The sequence below is a fragment of the Mixophyes fleayi genome, chromosome 3 (genome assembly GCF_038048845.1).
Source record: "Mixophyes fleayi isolate aMixFle1 chromosome 3, aMixFle1.hap1, whole genome shotgun sequence".
Classification (NCBI taxonomy): domain Eukaryota; kingdom Metazoa; phylum Chordata; class Amphibia; order Anura; family Limnodynastidae; genus Mixophyes; species Mixophyes fleayi.
Genome location: NC_134404.1, coordinates 273,105,328 through 273,132,203, shown reverse-complemented (window position 1 = coordinate 273,132,203; position 26,876 = coordinate 273,105,328). Strand labels below are relative to the sequence as shown.

General features: G+C 42.5%; 1 protein-coding gene across 4 annotated transcripts in view; it reads left to right on the top strand.

The window, feature by feature from the left end:
* Positions 1 to 26,876, top strand: part of LOC142144573 (sulfotransferase 6B1-like) — a 74,525-nt gene that overhangs the window by 9,752 nt on the left and 37,897 nt on the right. For 2 of the 4 annotated variants that reach the window (XM_075203605.1, XM_075203604.1), the window contains exons 2-6: positions 5,289 to 5,398; positions 6,594 to 6,680; positions 9,080 to 9,206; positions 24,061 to 24,155; positions 24,257 to 24,413. In XM_075203605.1, the coding sequence (XP_075059706.1) occupies positions 5,289 to 5,398; positions 6,594 to 6,680; positions 9,080 to 9,206; positions 24,061 to 24,155; positions 24,257 to 24,413 (576 nt within the window). Of the gene's footprint in view, positions 1 to 5,288; positions 5,399 to 6,593; positions 6,681 to 9,079; positions 9,207 to 24,060; positions 24,156 to 24,256; positions 24,414 to 26,876 lie in introns of those variants that run through there. The other 2 variants (XM_075203606.1, XM_075203603.1) reach the window with 2 other exon arrangements.

Below are 26,876 nucleotides of genomic sequence, written 5' to 3'. Positions count from 1 at the left end.
AGGCAATACTGTGTGCACTACAGTTAGGTGCATGCAATTCTGCCTTCATGAGTAGTACAGTGTAAAGCAAGACATACCTCCCAACTGTCCTTCCAGTCAGACCAAATCCCGACTAAGCGAGACAGTCACCCAAATTCGGGACTGATCCAACAGATTCAGGACAGTTGCTAGACTGTCTTGGTCTCTCCTATCTGTTCTTGTCACTTTCACCACCTGTGCCTGCTGGTGTCTTTAGATCAGTTGCTGCTTGTCTGGATCCTGGAATGTTGGGGGCCCCATTTGGGAAAAAAAGTGTACATGAAATTTAGAAAACTCCAACCTGCCTCGATATTAAATCAAAATAGCACCCAAGTTTTATAATTAGGCCTCCCTGCAGCCCAAACATTAATATAATTGTATTCACATTTGATAAATAGTGGCCTGATTCATTAAGGATCTTAAATGAAGAGGTATCTTATTTCAGTCTCCTGGACAAAACCATGTTACAATGAAAGGGGTGCAAACTAGATTTCTGTTTTGCACATAAGTTAAATACTAACATTTTTTTTATGTAGCACACAAATATCAACTTTGAATTTCAGTGTACAAGTAAGCTATCAAGTATTTGTGTGCTCCATGAAAAAACAGTCAGTATTTAACTTATGTGCAAAACAGAAATCTAGTTTGCACCCCTTTCATTGTAACATGGTTTTGTCCAGGAGACTGAAATAAGATACCTCTTCATTTAAGATCCTTAATGAATCAGGCCCTAGATCTATTTCCCTCCAACTAGCCTCGACATTAGCATACACATTTAATAAATAAATAAACCTATTTCTCTCCCTCTAAACAGCCCCAGCAATAATTTAAATAGCATTTACTTTTAAGAAATATAACTGTCAGATTAGCTCACGGAGTAATTGAGTGAGATCCTGCTGCCCAATGAGTATTGACTAAACTTTCCTGGAGGTGCGGAGTCTAACAAACTGGGAGGTATTCACCAGAGGTTCCCACAAGGGAATATGGGATTCTGCGGCTCCTAGCTTGCAGGTCGCAGCCCTCCAGGAAAGTTCCCACTGTGACAGCTGAGAACTAGTTACTTGGCAGCGGAATGATCCAATTCGGACATCAAAGATGGTAACAAAGATTACCATATTTATTATAAAATATTAATACAAGAGACCAATGTAGACTTGAATGCTTTGCCAGAGAGGATTATAAAAGGCATGCAGTAATAATAACTTCAGCAACATTCATTAATACAAGCTGCAAATTCAGTAATCATATTCTTCAATAATAGAAATCTTGAAGCATGAGAATCAACATAGTCCAACTCTGTTCGGCCACGATAGGCACAGCTTGATACGAATTGTGAAACGGAAAACAGTAATCAAACATGCAGGCCAAACGGATAATAGATGTGACTCCTTTTGTTACCGCAAGCCGTGGAATAGATATGCAGAATTCAAACAGTCCAGCTTTCAATAACAGTAAACTCACGGCAGCAATAACTGAAGTATACCACGGATACTGGAACAATTAACAGGGTCAGGGATGTAGATCAAACAAGGAGCAGATGAAGTTCATAACATTTGCCACAAGCAATTAAACAGGTATGCAAAAAGTGGGAGAAGTCCAGCAAACAGTAGCAACGACTACACAGCAACGATGAACACAGCAGCTAACCACGGATTGTAGAACAGGAAACAGGTGTAGATCATAGCCAAGGCTGCCAAGAGGAATTCAGGGCCCCGGTACAATAAATTCATGGGGCCCCCCTTATAGTTGAGTAAGCAAAAAAAAAATTTTGCCGCCTAATGTCGGCGCAAAATTTTTAAGGGGTGTGGTCAAACAATTGGGGGCATGGCAATGTGCCATTGGGGCGTGGCTAGCACATCAAAATCACTAGGTCCTGAATTTACCGGGGCGTGACATTTATACAAGTAGAGCAAAGAGAAAGGGTGTAATTGGGGCACTCCAGATGAATAAATAAAATAATTAAACTTTAATGGTATACATTAAAATCAGGGTAGAAAAATGAACGAAATATAAAATAAACATATAAACATACAGTGATAAAATACAAAATTAAAATACAATCTGTGTTGCACGGGCTCCAATAATCAATTAACACACAGTTAGGTGCAAGAGGGCTACAATAAGCCTTAATGCACTAGCAGGGTCATGATAAACTCCATTAAGTAAAACTGGTGTAACTCCTGCACAATAATATACTGGATAGAAAAAGCCCCTATATGATAACCTGTATGTAGTGCCAAAGTCAAGTCAAATAGGGCACTATGGTTTAGTACCTCAATCAAACAGAAAGTGTCCCTATGAGAAAGCCTAGCCTTTAAAAGGCAGCCGAGCAAAACGCGCGTTGGCGTTTCAGGGCTCCCATATTCATCTCCTGCATTGGCTTACTACTGGCTCACTATCCCCCTGATCGCTTCCCAGTTATTTTAGGCAGGGACTTATCACAAAATCCCACAATCAGAGGAGAATAACCTGTTAGCCCTGACCTCATCTTATTTCCTGTATATGCCATTTGTTCATAGGGACACTTTCTGTTTGATTGAGGTACTAACCCATAGTGCCTTATTTGACTTGATTTTGGCACTACATGCAGGTTATCATATAGGGGCTTTATCTAGAGGAGAAGATAAGAAAAGTAAAGAAACTGAGAGGCAAGGGGAGGAAAGCAGAAAGGGACAGTGCTATAAAGAAGGGGGGAGAGAGGCACAAAGTAAAAAAGAAGGGGGAGAGAGGCACAGAGTGAAAAAGAAGGGGGGAGAGGCACAGAGGGAAAAAGAAGGGGGGAGAGGCATAGAGTGAAAAAGAAGGGGGAAAGCAGCATGGAGGGCACAGTGTGAGCATAAGGGGGCACAATGTAGTTGTGATGAAGGGGCGCAGTAATGTGTGTGTGATTGCACAGGGGGCTTGTTGCAATGTAGTGTGTGTGAGGTAGGTGGTGGCTAATTAATGGGTGCCATTATGTTTGTAGCGTGATGGTGAGGCAATTTAATAGTGGGGACTATTAATTTAAGATGGGGTGGCTTGGGGGCTATTGAATGTGGGGGTGAGTTTGGGGAGAATGAGGTCTATTTATTAAATGTGACTATGAATTATTTAATGGCAGTGACGGTTGCGGGATTGCTGGGGCTGTTTGCAGGAAGGGCAATAGGCTTATTTATTAAATGTGAATACTATTATTTTAATGTTGGGGCTGGAGGAAGGCCTAATTATTAATATGTGGGTGGTAATGATTTAACGCCGGCGCTGGCTGTAATTTTGTAAATGTACCCATTTTTTTTCTAAATATGACCCCCAACATTCCAGGATCCAGACAAGCCGCAACTAAAGAAACCTACAGCTACAGGTGGTGAAAGTGAGAAGAACAGGTAGGAGAGAGCAGCAGAGTGTGTGAAATGTTGTGATTCTAGTGGGCCAATCCAAATTTTTGGTGACTGTTCAATGGTGTACACAACAATGCAGGTTTTAATTCTGTAGGAGGGCACGCCCAATGATGTATAGCCACGCCCCCAATTGTATGAACACACCCATCAGCAATTTTGCGGCTCAATTTTTTTTTACATTATCATCTATAAGGGGGCCCCATGAAGTTGTTGTACCGGGGCCCTGAATTCCTCTTGGCAGCCCTGCATTCACGTGCTGACCACAAACACACACTACATTCACGTGCTGACAACAAACACACACTACATTCACGTGCTGACAACAAACCCACACTACTACCGCACCCCCCTCACTTACCTGGTTCCATCCGCGCGCTGGCAAGTTTCCTTCTCTCTTCTTCACACATGGGATGGCACCAGTCACGTGGTGCGCGTTCCATGTAACCACAATAGGACGGCAGACAAAGTGGGAGGAAGGGGGATGGATCTATGTATCTGCGGCCAACGGGAGAAGGTGGCTGGTCCCGGGGGAGGGGTCAGCCACCTTGTCTGACTTGTCTGACTGTAGGGACCGGCTCAAAGCAATCTTTTTTTGACTGGCCCAGCACGCCTCTGGCTAAGAATCTTCAAGGTTTGCACACAGATTGTTCAGGTTGGTTTTATGACGCTTGTGGGCTGTAATTTTCAAATATTGCCACAGATTCTCAATTGGATTGAGATCTGAACTTTGACTTGGTCATTGTAGAGCATTTTTGTTGTTCAACCACGTTAATGTTGCATTGGCTTTGTGCTGTGGATCATTTTCCTGCCGAAAGGTCAACTTCCCCCAAGCTTTAGTTTCCTAGCAGACAGAGGCAGGTTGTCTTGCAATATCTCCCTGTGTTTTGTAATTTGATTTGGTCACTCTTATGTTTTCTGGCAAAGTCCAGATGTACTTTGGTGTTTTATCTTCAGTAATGGCTTCTTACTAGCCACCCTCACATACCGGCCAGTTGTATGCAGAAATCTTGATATGGTTGACTGGTGCACCTTCACTCCAGTCTCTGCCACTGTAGCTCCTTCAAATTGATAGTTGGCCTCTCTGTGGCTTCCCTCACAAGTCTCTTTCTTTCTCTGATGGCCTTGTCTAGGCAGTGTATTATTTTGAAGCTTTACCATATCTTGTGCATAGCTATAACTTTCTTTCATTTTCTTAGAATGCTTTTTGGTCTTTTCATAGTGTTCCTTCAGATTCTCAGTATAACCAATTTTATTTGATTAGGGGGTCTTTTATCCATAAAAGCTGACCTTTTTTATGATTCACAGATAGAGGCTAATTGAAAGCTAATTTTTAGGGTAATATCTTTCATTTGTGTAAGCTTGGCGCTTCCACAGCACATGGGGTGAATCCTTATGCAACCATAATTTTACAGTTTTTATCTGTTTTACAAAAATCTGCAGACAAATAATGAATTATAAGTTTGAAAATTTATTTTAAGAGCCTACTGTTTCACAGTAAAAACACTGCCTGGAGCAATCTGTGTATCATTTGTAATACAGACAAATCTGTTGACTTTTTGGAGGATTGAATGCAAGTTACTTTAACTCCATCATGGTATTGCGTTTGCACCCAACTTAGTCATTCCCGGCATTCTGGCAACAGATTTATTCTGGCTCCGTTTTTTTTTAATGACAATGTTGGCTTTGAAAATGTATTTTAGTACAGATGAAAGTTTAGACCCACAGCACATTTTATTTGTTATCCACCATGAAGATGTAGCTTGTGCCTTTATAATTTGTTCATTGGTTGCACTGGCCAAGTAGCTTGTCAATTTTGGTTGTAATTTTATACTGTATAGTAAGCTCCTCATATACTTTAACTGATTCTTGTACATACATGATTTTGTGTTCTAGGAACTAACTGGTCAGTGCAGATACTTCGTGAAATGCTATTTTCAATACACAGCAAGGAGCCCACAATTGACCATGGTGTTCTTGAATTTGGAAAACCAGAGAAATATGAGGTTTGTGAAGAATATTGCATTTATGTTATGTCAAAAACTGCATAATGGCAACAATTATCGGATCATTTTAACATTATCTCTGCTGCCATTGATTATTACATTTTGCACTGCATTGTTAGTAAGATTTTTTAGGGCAGGTAAACTGCAGCGATTACAAATATTAGGGTTAAGGCTGAATGTGTCCTAGCCATTATAGTCCCTTAATTAATAATACTGCAGCTGCATCCTAATGTCCCTATATGCAAATTGATAAAGATCAAATATATAAAAAAGTGACCATTAAAGGAATAAAATAAATTTATCATAAAGCAATTTCTATCTTGCGCAGAGACAGTGTTGCGTTAGGCATGTTATTTGTTGACTTATATGTTAAATGCATACCTTTAGGTATAGGTTGTTTTAGTTTGTTGTCTGGGTCTCAGATCTCAGATAGAAAGCTGAGTCTCGGATCTCCATAGAGATAATACATCACTGATCTCTATGGAGAGACCAGCTGATGTTGGCACGTTATAGAGGTGTATCGCAGAGCAATAGAGCATGTTGTAGTTTCACCTATGCATCCCTGCTCTGTCATCTTCTGTAAATTGCCTGTCTGAATGATCTCTGTGAGTACCTGTCATCCACTTGGCCAGGACCAGAACAGGGGAGAGATAAAAACAAACATGTCCTCATGGCCTAAGAGTATGTTTTCCTGGATATAAAAGCAGTGGTGGAATTGGGGGTGTATACGATGGTATGCCATACCGCCATTTCTCCCAATGCTTTAATTGTTAAACTATCAAATTCCATTCACTTACATTCCCATTACATTTTTCATACCGCCACTTCTAAATTTCAACTGTATAAAAGCTTCTCCTGAGTATACCTTTCTTCCTGTTCTCACTGTCTCCATTGTTCCCTCACCTCTTTATATTTTCTGAACTGCATAACTGGCAGTTGGATTGCGGGGTCCATCTCTTGCCACGTTAAACTAACGAACAGTGATATTGAAAACAGGAACCCACCGTACAGTGACATAGCCAATTCACTACACTGAGCCCTGATCAACATTGGAATCGTTGGAGCTTTCGGTGTATTTATGATCACAGCCACTCTGCTTATTTCTCACTCTTCAACAGCACTGTGACAACTAAGTTTATATTGTGTTGTGCAAAAATGTATACATTTCCATTTATATTTCTGTTTTTCTATTAAGCACCTGAAGCAACTACCCTCACCACGGTTATTAACATCACATCTGACTTACAATAATATCCCTAAATCTATTTGTGAAAAGACCAAGGTACAGTAACTGATTTTTCTATAACCAGTTATACTGTCTGTTGAATGTACAGTTATCTCTAATACATCTTATACATTGGCAAACTTGATTAATCATAAGTGCAAAATAGAACCAACAAAATGTTTTATCATTATCTTTATTAGCTTGAATGATAAAGGTAATCATGTTTATATTTTAAAGGGTAACAAATACTTTGATTTTTTTAAAAGGTAATGTCAATCTCTGTTACTCATTTCATTTACATTAAAATCAGATCTATATAGCAGAAAAAGCCTTTCTGTGAGTGAAGATGTGATTTCTGCTCCTGTTGACATCCTTGTCTCTCCTACTCACTTATCCTCAAGTGCTTACCCAAGGAGGACTTATTGTCTTCAGCCTTTACTAATGGAATACGTAAAACCTTACTACAGTTTGCTTTCATGACTTATTTTTACTTTGGCGAATAACTATTCTGTTATATTTTAATATAAATTTCAGTGTATACCCCTCCCTGTCACAATTTTGCTCCTCTACAAATTTTTCAAGCCACCAACAAAAGAAAGCATTGATGACCACGCTGCAGCCTATTCAGCCTATTGGGTAATAAGGACCTGTATGAATCATACTGTTGATCAACAGAAAGAAAAGAGATACTACTACCTATTTGCTGAACTTAATACATAAACGCATATTTATTTATATGTGCTGATTAGATGCTCAGTGATAGATGACCAGTTTGCTGTATTGCAAACCTTTGACTAAGCAGTGCACACTTTTAAACTTATCTAGGCTTATATACAATATACATAAAAGTTTCCATACAATGACTAGATAATGATAGGTGATAACAATGTTTAATATACAAAGCTGGTACTGAAAAACTAAATGGTCTCTTAAAATGTTTTTTAACAAATGTTAATTTAAAAACAAACAAACAAATAGAACATATGTACATTATAAATGAGTTTTTATACTCTTAAAATACTTTCTTAAATTACTTGTGTGTTTGAACTGGTAATGAGACATTTAAAAATCAATTCAGAGAAAATAGAATTGCCAATATTGGTAATCATTCTGAACTGAACCTTGGATGATTTCATCTCTAAACTATCACGCATCTCACCGGTTTAGTTCCATTCTGAGCCTTGTATACATGGGTTTCCCGTGGTTACTTCTATTTGTTGTACAGCCTGTATGTAATTTATGGCTCCAATTGACCTGTGTGTAGAGTTACAATTCTGCAGTGTTTATGCACTCAAAACCAGCAGTGTCCATAGATCTCTATGAAGTGTGTAGAGTCATGATCTTTTCAGCCAATGATTATGACAGATGAAGAGCACAGAGCTGAAGGTATATCTTGTAAAACGTGTATAGTGTGTACACATGAATCGGCATTCTGATTGGGTCAGTCGTTGGTAAAATCGTTAAATATATCACATCGGGAGAAATTTTCTGTAGAGTGTATCCAGCCTTATTGGCCTAATGTGCATAGAAGAATTGTTATACTTTTAACAGCCTAAAATATGTTTTGCTCTGTAGTACACTGGTGACGTTATCCTGATTTCACTAAGAATCACCCACGATTTCAAAGAACTATAGCACTACGCTATATTCTTGATAGTAGCTCATACATTAAGCTATTAGGACATGGAACATGATAATTTATGAGCACTGTAGTGCATTGTAGGGAAGTCATAAAATATATTTTTTTCTTTTTGGGACAATAAGCCTCCTCCTCCACCTCCTCAACTAGTGTTACGAAGGGGTCCCATGTATACCACCCTGCCGGTTAGGAGATTGTCACCTAAGCCAAGACTTGCATGTGATCGGTCTATTGCAAAGCTCTTGGTTTATTTTCAAACTTCTTTCAGCTGTCGGATTGGAGAAGCATTATGTGCAGGCGCTGGGGAGGGGGAACATTGTACAAACATCTTGGGTTTGTTGCTTACGATCTGCTAGCATAGTTAGTTGTCTTACATGTGTTATTTGTCTCAAAAATAATTTTGTATGGAGTTTTCTTTTAAGTTCTATAATGATAAATAAACTTTTACATACATTTATGGATTGTAGAACATTGCATTTTATATTGTAACAACCAATATTTTAGAGTTAGTAGCCCATAGTAAATTAAATTATTAAGGCAGTGAACATGAAATGTTACACACTGAACATCTAAATACCTTTTAAAACTGTATGGTGATTAATCATGGTGGCTCTTTTGAGACTTGTGCACTGGTGCAATTACCAGCAAGTGTTGTTCTATAAACATAATTAGATAAACAAGTCTGACATGACCTGCAATATATTGCTGCAATCACTGTAAAGAACATGCTATATGTGGATACCTAAATCACTTGACAAAACTAGAGTCCTATATGGGCATTTATTTTTAACCTGTTGTATATTCTGTTTTGTTACAGATCTTGTTGATCCTTCGCAACCCAAAAGACGCAGCTGTGTCTTATTACCATTTCACAAACAGTAATCCTGTGCTTCCTACATACAGCTCTTGGGACCTGTTTTTCAAAGATTTTATAAGTGGAAACAGTAAGTTATCAGTACATGTGTTATATGATTAAATGCAAAAATATTGACGTGCTCCAAAGTAACCATTTGAATGCATGCTGTTTGACTGCATGTATTGTAATATAAAAATGTAAATGGTAATAACATTAGTATATTTGAACACTCCAGGTGACAGTTCTTGTTTAGGAGGTTCTCAACAAAAAACATGCCTGATGTCTTCAAGGACGTTTTACATTGTACTTAATGTTCTATACAGCTGAAAAGGGATAAATAATTGTGATCAGGCATAGCTAGCAATTACTGATACGCTCTCCCAAACTGTGATCCATTACTGAAGCCACATCTAGCCATCAGGGGCATTGAAAGGTTGCCAAGAGACCTAGAGCCTATTATGATTACTGTTGCTGTTGTTGGTTTGTAAGGGCCATGGTGCTCCACAGTGACGTATGATGGAAAACAGAGCATAATAAAACAGGGAAATACAAGATGGATAAAATAAGTGCTTATATGAAAACAAAGGGTAGGTGGCCCTGTGTCACGAATCAATGAAGAAATACAGCTAAGGAGCCATGGATAAGGTGAAAAACAGCAATGTTGATTGCTGGAGAGTATGAACAGGTGATCAAATAATGAAATTGCAGAAATTACCAGATGTACAGCAGTTGCAGGTAAATGGGAGGTGAGGAAAGATTCCAGGCAGCATGAATCCAGGAGGAAGTGACCACAGAAAATACCATCAGGATATGACAACAATAACCAGCAATGACTGCTGGGAGAGACAGATTTAAGAAGGTACACACCCAGGTGCAAGGAATAATTGCAAACACATAAAAAGAACAAATACTGCACAGTGCAAAACAAACAGGGACTGCAGGATGCAAGCAGCATTTAAAAGGGAGATGATGCAAAGCAGACGGAGGCACACTGTGACAGTAACCCCCCTTAAAAGGGCGGATTCCAGACGCCCAATTACCAAAAATGTCTGAGTTCATCTGAATCATAGTCCAGAATTGGGGGCCCGGCAGAAAAGTCCTCGTCCATGGGTGGAGAGGCAAAGGAGACCATGCCAGATGGAAGTTGAAGCACTGCAGAACCTCCTTTCTTTTTACGTCCTCCCCTTTTACGGGACTTCCTTGGAGTTGGGACCTGAGCCAAGTGGGTGGAACACAAAGGTAGTTCTCGGACTGTTGTGCTGGGTAGTGTTGACAAAAGCACAGGTGACCCACAAGATGGCACTGTAGGGGTTGGAGAAAACTTTTTGATTACTGCCTCAACAAACAGTTGTAAGTCCGATAGCATGGAATGATCCGTTTCAATAAATGGATTTGCCCATTCCAAAGCTTCTCCTCTAAAAAACGAAATAAGGAACAGTACCTGTCTCTTAGGGTTGTTAACAAGCTCTGGTATGGAGGGAATATAAGAAGCAGCAAATCTCAGAAGGGCACTAAGTTGGAAAATGTGCCCCTCAAAGAAAGGCAACGGTTCAGACTTGGCACCCTCAGCACAGGATGACTCGGACTTGGCAACAGACTTGACAGGGGATGCAGACTGGGTGGCAGGCTTGGCAGCAGGACCGGACTGGGCGGCAGGCTTGGCAGCAGGCCCGGACTGGGCGGCAGGCTTGGCAGCAGGTCCGGACTGGGCGGCAGGCTTGGCAGCAGGTCCGGACTGGGCGGCAGGCTTGGCAGCAGGCCCGGACTGGGCGGCAGGCTTGGCAGCAGGCCCGGACTGGGCGGCAGGCTTGGCAGCAGGCCCGGACTGGGCGGCAGGCTTGGCAGCAGGCCCGGACTGGGCGGCAGGCTTGGCAGCAGGCCCGGACTGGGCAGCAGGCTTGGCGGGGACAGCACTGTGAGAAGCCTCGGGGCAAACAGCGCTGTGAGAAGCCTCGGGGCAGACAGCGCTGTGAGAAGCCTCGGGGCAGACAGCGCTGTGAGAAGCCTCGGGGCAGACAGCGCTGTGAGAAGCCTCGGGGCAGACAGCGCTGTGAGAAGCCTCGGGGCAGACAGCGCTGTGAGAAGCCTCGGGGCAGACAGCGCTGTGAGAAGCCTCGGGGCAGACAGCGCTGTGAGAAGCCTCGGGGCAGACAGCGCTGTGAGAAGCCTCGGGGCAGACAGCGCTGTGAGAAGCCTCGGGGCAGACAGCGCTGTGAGAAGCCTCAGAGTAGACAGCACCAAGTGGTGACTCGGGCTGAACCGCATAGAGTGGCAACTTGGGCTGAACCGCATGGACAGGCAACTCGGGCTGAACCGCATGGACAGGCAACTCGGGCTGAACCGCATGGACAGGCAACTCGGGCTGAACCGCATGGACAGGCAACTCGGGCTGAACCGCATGGACAGGCAACTCGGGCTGAACCGCATGGACAGGCAACTCGGGCTGAACCGCATGGACAGGCAACTCGGGCTGAACCGCATGGACAGGCAACTCGGGCTGAACCGCATGGACAGGCAACTCTGGAGCAGGCTTTAAGGGCAGTGCCCCCTCTGGAGCAGGCTGCAGCTCAGGAACAGAGACAGCGGCTGAAGACTCGGAACTGGAGACAGCGGCTGAAGACTCGGAACTGGAGACAGCGGCTGAAGACTCGGAACTGGAGACAGTGGCAGGAGACTCAGGAACGACACAGTGGCAGGAGACTCAGGAACGACACAGCGGCTGAAGACTCGGAACTGGAGACAGTGGCAGGAGACTCAGGGCCGGACACAGTGGCAGGAGACTCAGGACCGGACACAGTGGCAGGAGACTCAGGACCGGACACAGTGGCAGGAGACTCAGGACCGGACACAGTGGCAGGAGACTCGGAGCAAGAGGCAGATGATGGCACCTCGGAGCTGGAGGCAGATGATGGCACCTCGGCACAGGAGACAGAGGCTGGGACCTCGCAACAGGAGACAGAGGCTGGGACCTCGCAACAGGAGACAGAGGCTGGGACCTCGCAACAGGAGACAGAGGCTGGGACCTCGCAACAGGAGACAGAGGCTGGCACCTCGCAACAGGAGACAGAGGCTGGCACCTCGCAACAGGAGACAGAGGCTGGCACCTCGCAACAGGAGACAGAGGCTGGCACCTCGCAACAGGAGACAGAGGCTGGCACCTCGCAACAGGAGACAGAGGCTGGCACCTCGCAACAGGAGACAGAGGCTGGCACCTCGCAACAGGAGACAGAGGCTGGCACCTCGCAACAGGAGACAGAGGCTGGCACCTCGCAACAGGAGACAGAGGCTGGCACCTCGCAACAGGAGACAGAGGCTGGCACCTCGCAACAGGAGACAGAGGCTGGCACCTCGCAACAGGAGACAGAGGCTGGCACCTCGCAACAGGAGACAGAGGCTGGCACCTCGCAACAGGAGACAGAGGCTGGCACCTCGCAACAGGAGACAGAGGCTGGCACCTCGCAACAGGAGACAGAGGCTGGCACCTCGCAACAGGAGACAGAGGCTGGCACCTCGCAACAGGAGACAGAGGCTGGCACCTCGCAACAGGAGACAGAGGCTGGCACCTCGCAACAGGAGACAGAGGCTGGCACCTCGCAACAGGAGACAGAGGCTGGCACCTCGCAACAGGAGACAGAGGCTGGCACCTCGCAACAGGAGACAGAGGCTGGGACCTCGCAACAGGAGACAGAGGCTGGGACCTCGCAACAGGAGACAGAGGCTGGGACCTCGCAACAGGAGACAGAGGCTGGCACCTCGCAACAGGAGACAGAGGCTGGCACCTCGCAACAGGAGACAGAGGCTGGCACCTCGCAACAGGAGACAGAGGCTGGCACCTCGCAACAGGAGACAGAGGCTGGCACCTCGCAACAGGAGACAGAGGCTGGCACCTCGCAACAGGAGACAGAGGCTGGCACCTCGCAACAGGAGACAGAGGCTGGGACCTCGCAACAGGAGACAGAGGCTGGGACCTCGCAACAGGAGACAGAGGCTGGCACCTCGGAACAGGCGGCTGAAGATGGCGCCTCGGGACAGGCGGCTGGAGCTGGGGCCTCAGGACAGGCGGCTGGAGCTGGGGCCTCAGGACAGGCAGCTGGAGCTGGCGCCTCAAGACAGGTGGCTGGAGCTGGCGCCTTAGGACAGGCGGCTGCAGCTGGTGCCTCAGGACAGGCGGCTGGAGCTGGCAGTTTGGGTCTCTTCCCAGAGAACAGAAATGGTGGAGCATAAACAATTTTAGAATGCAGAGAGTAAGCAACAGGGGATGGATCAGTAGGCTGACGTGGTCTACGGATAGGACAGTCCTATAAGAAGTGCTCACTGCTGGCACAGTACAGACACAATTCATTTGTTATTCTGCGCCGTCGCTCCTCTTTGGTTAGATGAGGGCGTGGACCACCTGTGAACTGAGAATTAGTTATCCCATAGTTCTTACTTAACAGCAAATTTGTAGAAGCACAATTAAGAGGTGTTGTTTGCACAGGTTCAGCAGCAGTAAAGCTGGATTGAGACAGACCAGCAGCTTCTGTATTAGGAGAGACATAATCAGACAGTCTCCTGAGAGGGTCCACAAGTAAAGAGGAAAATCTAGCAAGCTGAGAACGTAGCAAGATAATGTCCATCTGTAAAGTTTGTAGCAGTGGCAATTCCAAGATTGGTGAAACAGACATGTTGCAAAAACCAAATGAAAAAAGAATTGCACAAAAAGGTCCCAGAAAAAAGAAAACTTTCACCTGACTCCTAAGCTGTTTTGTGGGCTGGTTATACTGTCACGGATCAATGAAGAAATACAGCTAAGGAGCCATGGATAAGGTGAAAAAACAACAATGTTTATTGCTGGAGAGTATGAACAGGTGATCAAATAATGAAATTGCAGAAATTACCAGATGTACAGCAGTTGCAGGTAAATGGGAGGTGAGGAAAGATTCCAGGCAGCATGAATCCAGGAGGAAGTGACCACAGAAAATACCATCAGGATATGACAACAATAACCAGCAATGACTGCTGGGAGAGACAGGTTTAAGAAGGTACACACCCAGGTGCAAGGAATAATTACAGGGCAGGTTAACCCCTGATACAAACAAATAAGGCACAATAGCAGCACCTCTGGTCATCAGAGGTACTGCTGCAAACACATAAAAAGAACAAATACTGCACAGTGCAAAACAAACAGGGACTGCAGGATGCAAGCAGCATTCAAAAGGGAGATGATGCAAAGCAGACGGAGGCAGACCGTGACACCCTGCTTGGAAGAGCTTAAACTATATTGGGAAAAAATGAAGTTGTAGCCACCCCCTCATCTATCCAACAGATTTTGGAACCATGTCCCTTTTAACAAACAATTCTCTAAACTTTTATTCATCCTGTTGCTGTCTCTAGCAGGTGATATTGAATCTAATCCTTTCTTAAAATACCTGTATTGTTAATACTGACCCTTTCCGCTACCAAAAGGACTGTCTGTTCTTCATGCAAATATTCATAATAAACTACTTCTAGCAGATGAATTAGGAGTACTGTGCTTTTTGCATAAGCCTAAAGTTGTAATTCTTACAGAAATTTTGACTGGACCCTAAAATTGTGTATGCTTCTATTGCCATTCATGGATATTTATTTTTTAGGAAAGATAGGATAAAGGAAGTAGGGGACTCTTAGTCTATGCAGATGAGTTCTTGAATTTTGAACTTCCAAATGCTCCTATGCTCCATTACCATTTTTATACTTCGCTAGTAAAAGATAAATGATAGTGACAGTGTGGCCTCTTGGTAATTGTTGTTGATCAAATGCTGTCAATGTGGTGGGTAGTTAGCCACAACATCTGGTTGTTCAAAAGTATAGAAGATAATGTTGTTCCCCTGGTGCAAAAAGGTGTCAGTAAGTTTTGTAGTTAAGTTCAATATGCAAAAAGAAAATGCCATTTGTTTAATAAAGATATCAGCAACATAAAATAAAGTAATATCTGAAATTCAGTGGACTAGATGCCATTCAATCCTTCCTGTTTTCAAACAGTAGTAACACACATGTATCACAATGCAAAATTGAAACATAAAGACAATTTATCACAGCCCTGGTTACTGTTTCAGAGTTTCAGCAATACTTATATCAATTGCACAGTTTATGATCTATGGTGTGTTTTGAGCTCAGTTTTATCATATGAGGAAAGATATTTTTCAGTGTTAAAACTCATTACAGATGTCACGGTATATGACTCTGTTGTGCATCAACATTGTTTATCATGTATAAGTTCCATATTGTCTCTAGACGTTCCTTAGTAATAGAAATAACAGTTCAGAACTATGTGTATCAAAGGTGGGGAGTCCTTACCATACCCAAGGCTGTTGCCTGATATCTCGGGTCCCCTCAGCGTCTCCTAGGTTCTCCACATGCACGTGAGTGGTGTCGGGCAAAAGTTTACTCTACTGGTAAAAACCTATATGCAAAATCTTCTAAGTTTCCATCGGCTCCAGAAGCCACTCAGTGTAGTGGTGGTATCTCATGCAGCATTCACTCTTTGTTACACAAAATTTCCAATATATTCCGATTGGTAAAAATGATAGCTGGGAAAGTTCGTCTTGCATACTCTAATCCATTAATTATACATACTGGGTAGTTTATTTTCCCCAATACAAATACAGGAGCTATTTCTGTTGACTTTAATCTGGATTGGATTAACCCATCCAAAAAAAAAAAAAATCTGTTCCCAACTCAAATCTCTAAAACCAAACCAACTCATTTCCTAACCAGTAAGGGCCCATGATTCCCTCATAGACTGGATCCTTTCATCATGCTCTAGCCAAATGCACTGCTCTGGTATTCTACTTTAGTGATCACGCAATAGTGCATTGTGTTCATAAATTAAGATGCTAAAGCCCTATAAACAAAGTTATTCAAACATTTTAGCCATGATGATTTGCTTGATGACCTATTAAACTATACCTGATTAAGAATCCGTTTAACACCAGATCCCAATTCTACATTTGATTATTTTCAATCAGAGTTCCCAGAACTCTACAATACCCATTTTCCATTCCACAGAGACAGAGAGTGAGAGTGCGGCAATGATCTTACTTGGGTTACTCCCTACCTTATTGATTTATACCACTTCAGAGATGCCCTATGGAACAGATGGAAGCTTAATGACTGTACTAAAGATCTTCATCCACCAGTATGTCCCGAATTGAATAGTTTTTTATCGATCCCTTGCCTCTGTCTGTAGAGATCTTACTCAGGAGTGACAGAGGATAGTGGAGGCAACACACAGACTGAATAAAAGTAACAATAAGACACTGGAGATGATAATAAAATTGAAGAATATATTGCTTGATGATACCGTAGATATATAGGTTGATGGTATAACGGCAATGGAAGAATATATACAACATAAGTAAAGCACACACGGCAATGGAATACAGGCAGAATGCAATTCACGATATATACTTCAATTGTTAGTAACTCTTAGCAACTGTATGGGATGAGAAGTAATAGTCCAGACATAAGAATGGCAAATAGAGAATACGTGAATCCAGAGATGTAACACACGGCAGATGAAAGTGGATTACTGATGTCCCGAAAGAATGGTAATATATTCCACATAGCAGGTGGTTACAGGTATCACAATAATTCTCAGGACAATATACAGGTATCAATCCCAATTGATTAAATAGAGCAGAGAGCACATCAAACAGTCCGTTACTTAGAAGCAATAGGGAAGCTAAGTATCCAAGCCGCATGCCGCCCCATAAGGCTAATATCTTCCAGCAATAATCCAATAGAAGAAATATCTTTAAATGCAAAAGTAGTTCACAAGAAGAAGTTCAACAGTAGTAAACTTTAAGGCAAGCTCACTATGTAGCGCAGCCGCAGCAGTACAGCGAGCGGAATCACAGGAAAGTCTTTAACAGGAGCCAGCATGAACATACAGCGACAGGTGCACAGAATCAACCCGAGTATGCAGCAATCAACTCACGAAAGATGTTTCAATCTGTAGACTTGACAACAGCGAAGTTCAGCGGACCAGCGTAGGACTACAGGTACCAGATGCATTGATGTAATAGCAGGAGTTCAGTCAGCAGGTAACCACAGTGGTAGATTCAGCATACAGCGTAGAACTACAGGTACCAGATACAATGATGTAATTAGCAGGAGTCCAACCAGCAGGTAACAGCAGGAGTAGATTCAGCATACAGCATGGAACTACAGGTACCAAGTGCAATGATGAATTAGAAAAGTTCAGCCAGCAGGTAACAGCAGCAGTATACTCAGGAGGCCCAAACAGAGGAACAGGTAATGGTAACCAGGAGCAAGGCAAGCTGAGTAACACGAAGAATAGGCAATGAGCCAAGGATCATGGGTAGTTTAAATAATACTCCAGAGCCAATGAGAATTGGGGAGGAGGTCCAGATCAGGCAACCAAGAACACCTGTGCAAAAGTAGTGTCTCTGAATGGGAACAAGTCCAACTGCAGTTCATAGAGAAAAGTCACAATGCCGGCACCTATCTAAGTTAGTTAGGAGTCCTAACTAAACTCAATTTTGTCAAACAGTCAAATTCCCAAGAGATGGAACTAGACTCATCCTGATTTTTATTGACTACCTATATTTTATGAAATAATAAAATATATGTTCAAAGCCACATATTTCCTTAGTATGTTTCAGTCTTGCTCTAAACCAGACTACTTCACAGTGAACATCCTATTAAAATCTGCATGGAAATTCAGTGTGGAATGGAACATGGACAGTTGATCGGTCCATTATTCCTAGATTTTGGAACAGTAGATCACACTAAACCGTTAATCACACTGTGGTGCTCAGGAAATGGAACACATATAAATAGATATATCATACCTATTGTTCAGGATCTCAGTTTGTGTCAATCTCTGACTCCCTCTGTAGCCACCTGGATTTTACTTGTGGGGCCCCTTAAGAATCTGTTCTGGGACCACTACTGTTTTCCATACGTAATAATTTCCCACCAACAGTCTGTAAATCAATCCATATGTATGAGGATGATACTATTTTGTATTCTTGCAGTTCAGGCTTCTCTGACATTAAACATGTACTGTAATCTTATTTCTCTCAGATGGACTGTTGTATAACTCAAAAATAACTGTTTTTATGAACACTAATAAAACATGCTTAGTGGTTAGCACTTCTGCCATACAGCACTGGGGTCATGAGTTCAATTCTCGACCATGACCTTATCTGTGAGGAGTTTGCATGTTCTCCCCGTATTTGCGTGGGTTTCCTCCGGGTGCTCAGGTTTCCTCCCACACTCCAAAAACATACTGGTAGATTAATTGGCTGCTACCAAATTGACCCAAGTCTGTCTGTCTGTCTGTCTGTCTCTCTCTGTCTGTCTGTTTGTGTGTGTTAGGGAATTTAGACTGTAAGCCCCAATGGGGCAGGGACTGATGTGAGAGAGTTATCTCTACAGCGCTGTGGAATTAGTGGCGCTATATAAATAAATGGTAATAATAATAATAATAATAATAATAATAATAATAATAATATTTGGGCAAGGGATGCTCCTTCAATGTGTATTACATTTGATCTACTGATTAGCGTGAACTCCAAGACTTATTTGATTAGTATACAAATATAAGTACTTGGGTGTATAACTTGATTGTAAACTTTGGTTTACATATAGACAACCTGTCATCCAAAATGTATTTCACACTGGGCTGGCTGGGCTGAAACACATCCTGCCTATATCCATCTATAAAACCTATAGCCAGAAAGTGCATTACACATCCGATGTTGATGCCAATTATAACTGTATAAGATGTAGAGATGGTCACTGACCCCCGTGTTTTGGTTTTGGATTCGGTTTTGGATCTGGATTACCGTTGTGTTTTGGTTTTGGTTTTGGTTTTGCAAAACCGCCATTGCGTGTTTTGGTTTTGGATTTGGTTTTGTTTGGTTTTGTTTTGCTTTTTTTTTGGAAAATCCATGTTTTTGGGCCTAAATTAACCCAATTTAGTGCTCCAACTGTTTTAGAGACAAGTAATCTAATTGTTGAGGTAATAAATCATCCAAAAAAACAGTTTAATTCTTCGTTGGTAGGCCTTCATTTATTCTACACACAAAACAGATTGTCTTCCTCTCCATCTATGCATATTGGCAATGCAGCCATCGTCTTTGAATGTATATTACACCCTACACTTATAGTTAAATATGTAAAGAAATGGAAAAAGCCAGTTTGGTTTCTGTCTCTCAAGGCCCCCCTCCACTTGTATAAAATACCAAAAAATTCAGCCATTATAGACTGTACAATATTAATTGACATGAAGAAAGCCAGTTTGGTTTCTGTCTCTCTATGCCCCCCTCCACTTGTATAAAATACCAAAAAATTCAGCCATTATAGACTGTACAATATTAATTGACATGGAGAAAGCCAGTTTGGTTTCTGTCTCTCTAGGCCCCCCTCCACTTGTATAAAATACCAAAAAATTCAGCCATTATAGACTGTACAATATTAATTGACATGGAGAAAGCCAGTTTGGTTTCTGTCTCTCTAGGCCCCCCTCCACTTGTATAAAATACCCAAAAATTCAGCCATTATAGACTGTACAATATTATGAAAAATGGACAAAGCCAGTTTAGGGTCACTCTGTCTATGACACCCTACCCTTAAGGATAAATTGCCCTAACAGCAGCCTTTCAAGATGGTATGTATGGGGGTAGATTGCACCCTACACTTACATAGAAAGTTTTAAAAAGATGTTATCTGCATCATCTTCAGCTTAATCCTCACCCTCATTAGTGTGTACTTCATCATCACAGACTATCAATTCATCGCCGCTTGAATCCGCCATTAGAGAACAGTCAGTGCTTGGATGTCTTGGATGGTGAAGGCCTTCCTCGTGGAAGATGTAGTTCATTTTTATGAACATCATTTTCTCCACATTTTTGGGAAGTAACCTTCTACGGCGATCACTGACTAAGTTTCCTGCTGTGCTGAACACTCGTTCAGAGTACACACTGGAGGGTGGGCAGCTTAGGTATTGCAAAGCAAGTTTGTACATGGGTTTCCAAATGGCCTGCTTTTCTTCCCAGTAAGGAAAGGGACTGTCTGACATTTCCATATCAACTACCTCTTGAAAGTAATCCTCCACCATCCTTTGCATGTTTATACTCGTATTGGATGGAGTTATGGGCAAAGTGACACATTTTTTTGAAAAATCCTTCAAACCAGCCCAGATGTTAAATTGTTCTGGTCTGCCCCCTGCGTCTTCCCTGCTTCTTTTTTGGAAATTTAATTTTTTACGAGCAGCAGCTTGAGAAAGTGAAGGAGGACACGTCGTCAAGCCGAGGCCCAGTTCAGCGGGCCAACTTGCTGAGCAATAGCTCCTTGCAAAAGTTCACATCTCGCTCATTTACAAGTAAAGACTCAATGTAGGTTTTAAACCTTGGATCAAGCACAGTGGCCAAAACGTACTGATCCGAGTTCAAGAACTTAATAACTCGAGGATCATTGTGAAGCGAATTAAGTACTTGATCGACAAGGCCAACATACTTTGCTGAATTGCTTGCTTTCAGCTCCTCCTTCATTTTCTCAAGCTGCTTTTCCAATAGTCTAATTAAAGGAATGACTTGGCTCAAACTAGCAGAGTCTGCACTCACCTCACACGTCACAACTTCAAATGGTTTCAGCACCTTGCACAGCACTGAAAGGATTCCCCACTGTGCAAGAGTGAAATACATCCCCCCTCCTTTCCCAATGTCATGGCTTGTGCAATATGCTTGGATGGCTTTGCGCTGTTCCTCCATCCTCTGAAGCATGTACAGGGTGGAATTCCACCGAGTTACCACCTCTTGCTTAAGTTGGTGGCAGGGCAAGTTAAACTGCTCTTGCAGCTGCTGTAATCTCCTACATGCTGTGGCTGAATGCCTGAAATGGCCTGAAATTTTATGGGCCACCAAAAGCATATCCTGCACCTCATGTTATTTCGTAGGAAGCTCTGCACCACCAAGTTGATGGTGTGAGCAAAACAGGGAATATGTTGGAAATCACCCAGCTGTAATGCTCGCACTATATTGTTGGCGTTATCTGAAATTACATACCCTGGGGAGAGTCCAAGTGGTATAAGCCATGCATCAATCACATCTCTCAGCTTGCGTAACAAATTGTCAGCCGTATGCCTGTTAGTGAAGCCGGTGATACAAAGAGTGGCCTGCCTGTGACAAATGTTACGTAGTGGTGTACATGCTGCTGCTGTTCCTGCTGATGAAGGTGAATGACCAACCCAGTGGCCTGTCACAGTCATATAGTCTTTGGTTTGGCCACTTCCACTTGTCCACATATCTGTGGTTAAGTGAACAGTGGGCAGAATGGCATTTTTCAGCGCAATCTCTTCATTTTTACACACTTTTTGGTATAGTTGTGGAATAGCTTTACGGGAGAAATGGTGTCGTGATGGAATTTTGTAACGCGGACACAAAACCTCAATTACCTGTGAAAAACCAGCTGCGTTTATTGTGGAGATTGGACGCAGATCTAACACTAACATTGCAGCCATGGCGTCTGTGATTCGCTTGGCGACTGGGTGACTGCTGTCATATTTGCTTCCCCTCGCAAATGATTGTTTCACAGTTAATTGCTGAAATGTAGGACTGCTCATTTTATTAACCTGCCTCTGGGATGACGATTCACCCCCAGCAGCAGCAACAGCAGCAGCAGGACTAACGCTTTCTTCAGAGGAATCAATAATAGTGCCGGAGTCATCCAGCCTTAAGTGGGATGTCGGGCTAACTCCGAGCGCTACTGAGGATATTGATGAGCATGGTGTGGTGGGTGTATTTTGTAGCCGTCGGTATGTCGGTGAGCGGAGGGTCTTAGCTGATGAGGGAGTGCTTGTATTCTTTTGGGAAGAACTTTCAGCTTTTCCCAACACTTTGCCATGAACTCTCGTTAAATGGCGTAACATAGACGAGGTTCCAAGATGGTTAAGGTCCCTCCCTTGACTGACTGTGGCTTGACATACACTACAAATGGCTATACAATTGTTGTCTGGATTTGGGTAGAAATAAGAAGTGGATTTTTTTGTTTTATGCCCAGGCATGACAATGGCCTTTTTCTTGTCACGCGCCAGAACTGCTGCCACTGGTGCAGGACTTACACAAACAACCTCATCCTCATCAACATCCTCATTAGCGCCCTCGTCGCCTACACAAATCTCCCCCTCATCCTCTTCTAATTCCAAAGTGGCATCCTCAATTTGGGTATCACCGGCTACACTCGGGCTATTAAGGCACACATCAGCAGAATGCTCACGATTAGACATCCCACTGTTGGATGGACTCTCCACAGGGATTGTTGTCATTTGTGAATCAGAGCAAATATTCTCCTGTAATGCCTCACTGTTATCTTGCAGCTCGGCTTTGACGCGTAACAGTAGTTGTGCACCAATTGTAGGCTGGGTAAATTTTTGGGATCTGCCACTAATAGCCAAAGGTGAAGGCCTCATTCTCTCTTTGCCACTGCGTGTGTAGAATGGCATGCTTGCAATTTTTTTTTTATCGTCACTTAACTTTTGCTCAGTTACACTTCTTTTTCGCTTCAATACAGTAAATTTTTTTTTTGGTTTTTTTTTTTTGCACTAATTTGAAAACACTCTGTTGTTTGACATCGCCTTGGCCAGATGACGTACTGGGAACACTAACATCAGGACTGGTGATAGGGCCTGGTTGCTCATTCAGATCATATGTGGACTGCTTTGAATCCATTCTGAGCGCAAACCACTGGGGAGTGCTAAAAATTATTTAGTAGATACTGCTGACAGATATGACTTTTGACAGCCAGAAATATTAATGCACAATTAGGGAGGACACCCCAAAAGCACTGAGGAGTGCTAAAAATTATTTAGTAGATACTGCTGACAGATATGACTTTTGACAGCCAGAAATATTAATGCACAATTAGGGAGGACACCCCAAAAGCACTGAGGAGTGCTAAAAATTATTTAGTAGATACTGCTGACAGATATGACTTTTGACAGCCAGAAATATTAATGCACAATTAGGGAGGACACCCCAAAAGCACTGAGGAGTACTAAAAATTATTTAGTAGATACTGCTGACAGATATGACTTTTGACAGCCAGAAATATTAATGCACAATTAGGGAGGACACCCCAAAAGCACTGAGGAGTGCTAAAAATTATTTAGTAGATACTGCTGACAGATATGACTTTTGACAGCCAGAAATATTTATGCACAATTATGGGGGACACCCCAAAAGCGCTGGGGAGTGCCAAATATTAAGAAAAAATAATAAACCTCTATCCTCCTCTCTGCACTAGCGATTTTGATTAGAGCAATTGCAAGAACAATATTGTATTCTCTGTCCCTGCTCTAATCAGCCTATGACTACACCCTGCTCTCTCCCTCTGTCAAATGGCGATGGATTGCTGTGGAGGCGTGTATTTATAAAGTTGAAGTATCGCGAGAACCGAGCCCCGAGATCCGACGACGTCATGATGACGTTCGGCCTCGATTTGGATTCGGAACGGGCGGGAGAGTACCGAGCTGCTCAGCTCGGTACTCGGATACCCAAAGTTCGGGTGGGTTCGGTTCTCGGAGAACCGGACCCGCCCATCTCTAATAAGATGTATCCAGGAAATACCTAAAAATGAGAGGTGACTCTCAACGTATCACTTCTTGGTAAAAGAAAGAAAGAAAGAAAGAAAGAAAGAGAAAGAAAGAAAGAAAGATAACTGCAAACACAAGGCATGGTAGCGCATGACTTCAATTGTTAGTTTCATAACTCATATATTATGACATGAATATTTTTTTAAATTTTAGTATGGAAGGCACATCAGTGAATATTAGAAGAATTTAGCATTTTTAAATATATACAGGTATTTAAAAATATAAATGTAGAATGTTTTAAAAGATAACTAATTATCTGTTCAATCCAGTTTTAAGAACTGATTGCCTGATTTCTCTATTTTAGTCATTTATGGATCATATTTTGATCATGTTCTTGGCTGGGAGAAACTTACTGATGATGCCAATATACTTGCACTTACATTTGAAGATATGAAAATGGTGAGTGATTGCCATATAGCATGTTTTTTCAACAACACTAGTAACCATTTGATACATTCATATGAATGCCTTGTTTTATTTGGTTATTTAATCCCTAAAAGGACTTCAGTGCAGAAATAAGGAAAATATCTGACTTTTATGGATTATTTTTGACGGATGAGCAAATCCAGGATGTTCAAAACAAAACTACTTTTAAATCTATGAAAGATAAATCCAGTGAAACACATGGAGACCTTGCAAATGCTATCTTCCGAAAAGGTAAGTAATTAAAACCATTAGATGAATATTTTTATATTGGAAATAAAAAAACACATGTACTTTAAGATATATAGGTATAGATATATATATATTGTGGCAAGAGCACACTTCTGGTGAAACACACTCAAACAACTTCTTCCTTTTTACTTTGTTTTAATGTCAGGATGATAAGGTACTTGACTACATAAAGATTCCATACAGTTTCTTGTGATCCTAAACACTAAATAAACAGAGACCAGCTCTCTAGACACCAGCCAGCTTTTCTAGCATCGGTCACACTGAACAATAAAAAAAAAAGGTTTGTATACCTGACACTCCTCCCACAGCACTATCTTGATGGGCAGGTGATACTCCCACCTTCCCTTTAGAAGGGAGTTATCATCAGCTACTTATGTTTGATTACTCTGACTGCAGACAGGCCCTGTAGCTGTGAGAAAAGGCACTTTCAAACCATATAAAGTTAAATCAGACTCTATACCTTAATTTTCTCACAAATATGTTCTTCACCTGTTTATCTTTAAACTAGGTGCACTACTGCACAAATATATTACTCTGCTTGCATCCTTTCTCTGCAGATTGCCAGCTAAATACCTCCCTTTGTTATATATCCATACCCCTAGCCTCACCAAGTCGGGGGGCATGGACTGTCTAGTTGGGGTTTTACTTTCCCTTGCCCAACAATGTACCCCAAATATTTGGCTTCTATCATGGCTATGGCACATTTTTCTGACCAGCTGTTAATCCTGCAGACCTCAATGAAGCTCAGCTTTAGTCAGATGTGACTTCCAGTCTAGGGTATAACTTACTATATTGTCTCGTGTAAGCCCGTCTTGCCTCGGGAATGCAATACGGTTTCTGCTTTACAATAACTCCTGGTGGAGTGACAATGTTGTGTTCAATTAAAGTAGTGTATCCAGGAATGGAAGGGAAGGCATCCCTGTTCCGAAGTAACATTTTCTCGACCTGTTGTTTCTGCTGAATAGACAAAGTTGGCTCTATGAGCACTTCAGAGTTTTCAATGACAGTACTCACTACTCAAGGAGAGGTGTCCTCATTATACTAAGGTTTAAGGAGATTGAGATGGTATATTTGCTACTCCCTTCTTCAACCTAACTGACGGACCCTGTAATTGACAAGACCGCCAGCCTCTAGAAGGTAAACGTATAAAGTTTTGATTTCTGGCTTGTAAAGGCAAACTTGCCTTTACAAGCCATCACCAGATTTGGCTCCCTGGGGCCTTAGCATTCCCACCCTTCCTTTAACATATCCAAGATACCTCTCAGCTGTCTCCTGAACAATAATTCAAGGGACTAAACCCTGTTAAAAGTGTCCCAATCTTTTTTTTTTTTCTTTTTTTACACCATGGCTTTCCTGAGCATGTGCTTTAATGTGTGGTTAAAGCACTCCACCAAGCCATCCGCTTGTGGATGGTACACGGAGGTGTGAAGAGCCATCACCCGTGACAACTGGCACATGTCCATCGTCAGCACTCTGTACATAGCAGTTTTGTCATTGGGCTCTGTAGTAAGGATTGTCAAACCTGACTTTTGACATGGTATTGGCTTTGGCACAAACGCAGGTACTTTGGTGATTTGCTGTAATGCACAAAACCTCTCTACCACTGTGGTAAGCTCTTTATAAGTTTGTGGGTCTGATTGCAGCCCCCACCTTTGCAGACCATGGTCCAGACGCCGGATGCAGTGATCTATCACCAGAACTTCAATAATTCTCGTAGGCGATTTTTCCTCAGGCTGCAGACATTTTTTTTAAAAAAATTGGAAATTTCAGCCAATTGTGCTCTAAACAATTTGTCTTTATTATAGCGCTATTCATGATAGCGCTGGGCCTGACCTGGCCCTGAAACCCCAATACGAGCCAATATCTCAGACTTTAGATATGGATAATCAGAGGCTCAGTACTCTTCCAGATCCATATAAGCTCACTGAGATACACGAGTCAGACATGGCGCCATCCTCTCAGCCCAAACTTCAGGAGGCCATTTTGCCCTTTTTGTAGCTTTGTCAAAGGACACCATATATGCTTCTATTTCATTAGCTGGCGACATTTTCTGCAAAGGCAGACCAGGTGGTACATTTCTGTTACGCCTCACTTGGACTAACTTTTCCCTTAAGAGCCTGGTATTTTCCTCCTGTGCCTCTACAACTCCTAACACTTGAGCTTGAGGCTCTTGCTGCGCAGCGGCCACATTCATGAGGACTCTCAAAACTTCCTCCATGTTAACGTCTATGTGATTTGGGCAGCGGCAACTTGCTTCCCTGAGCATCTGCACTTCTGACACCACTGCAAGAGCACACTTCTGGTGAAACACACACAAACAACTTCTTGCTTTATACTTTTGTTTTAATGTCAGGATGGTAAAGCACTTGACAACATAAAGATTCCATACAGTTTTCTGTGATCCTAAATACTAAATAGAGACCAGCTCTCTAGACACCAGGATGC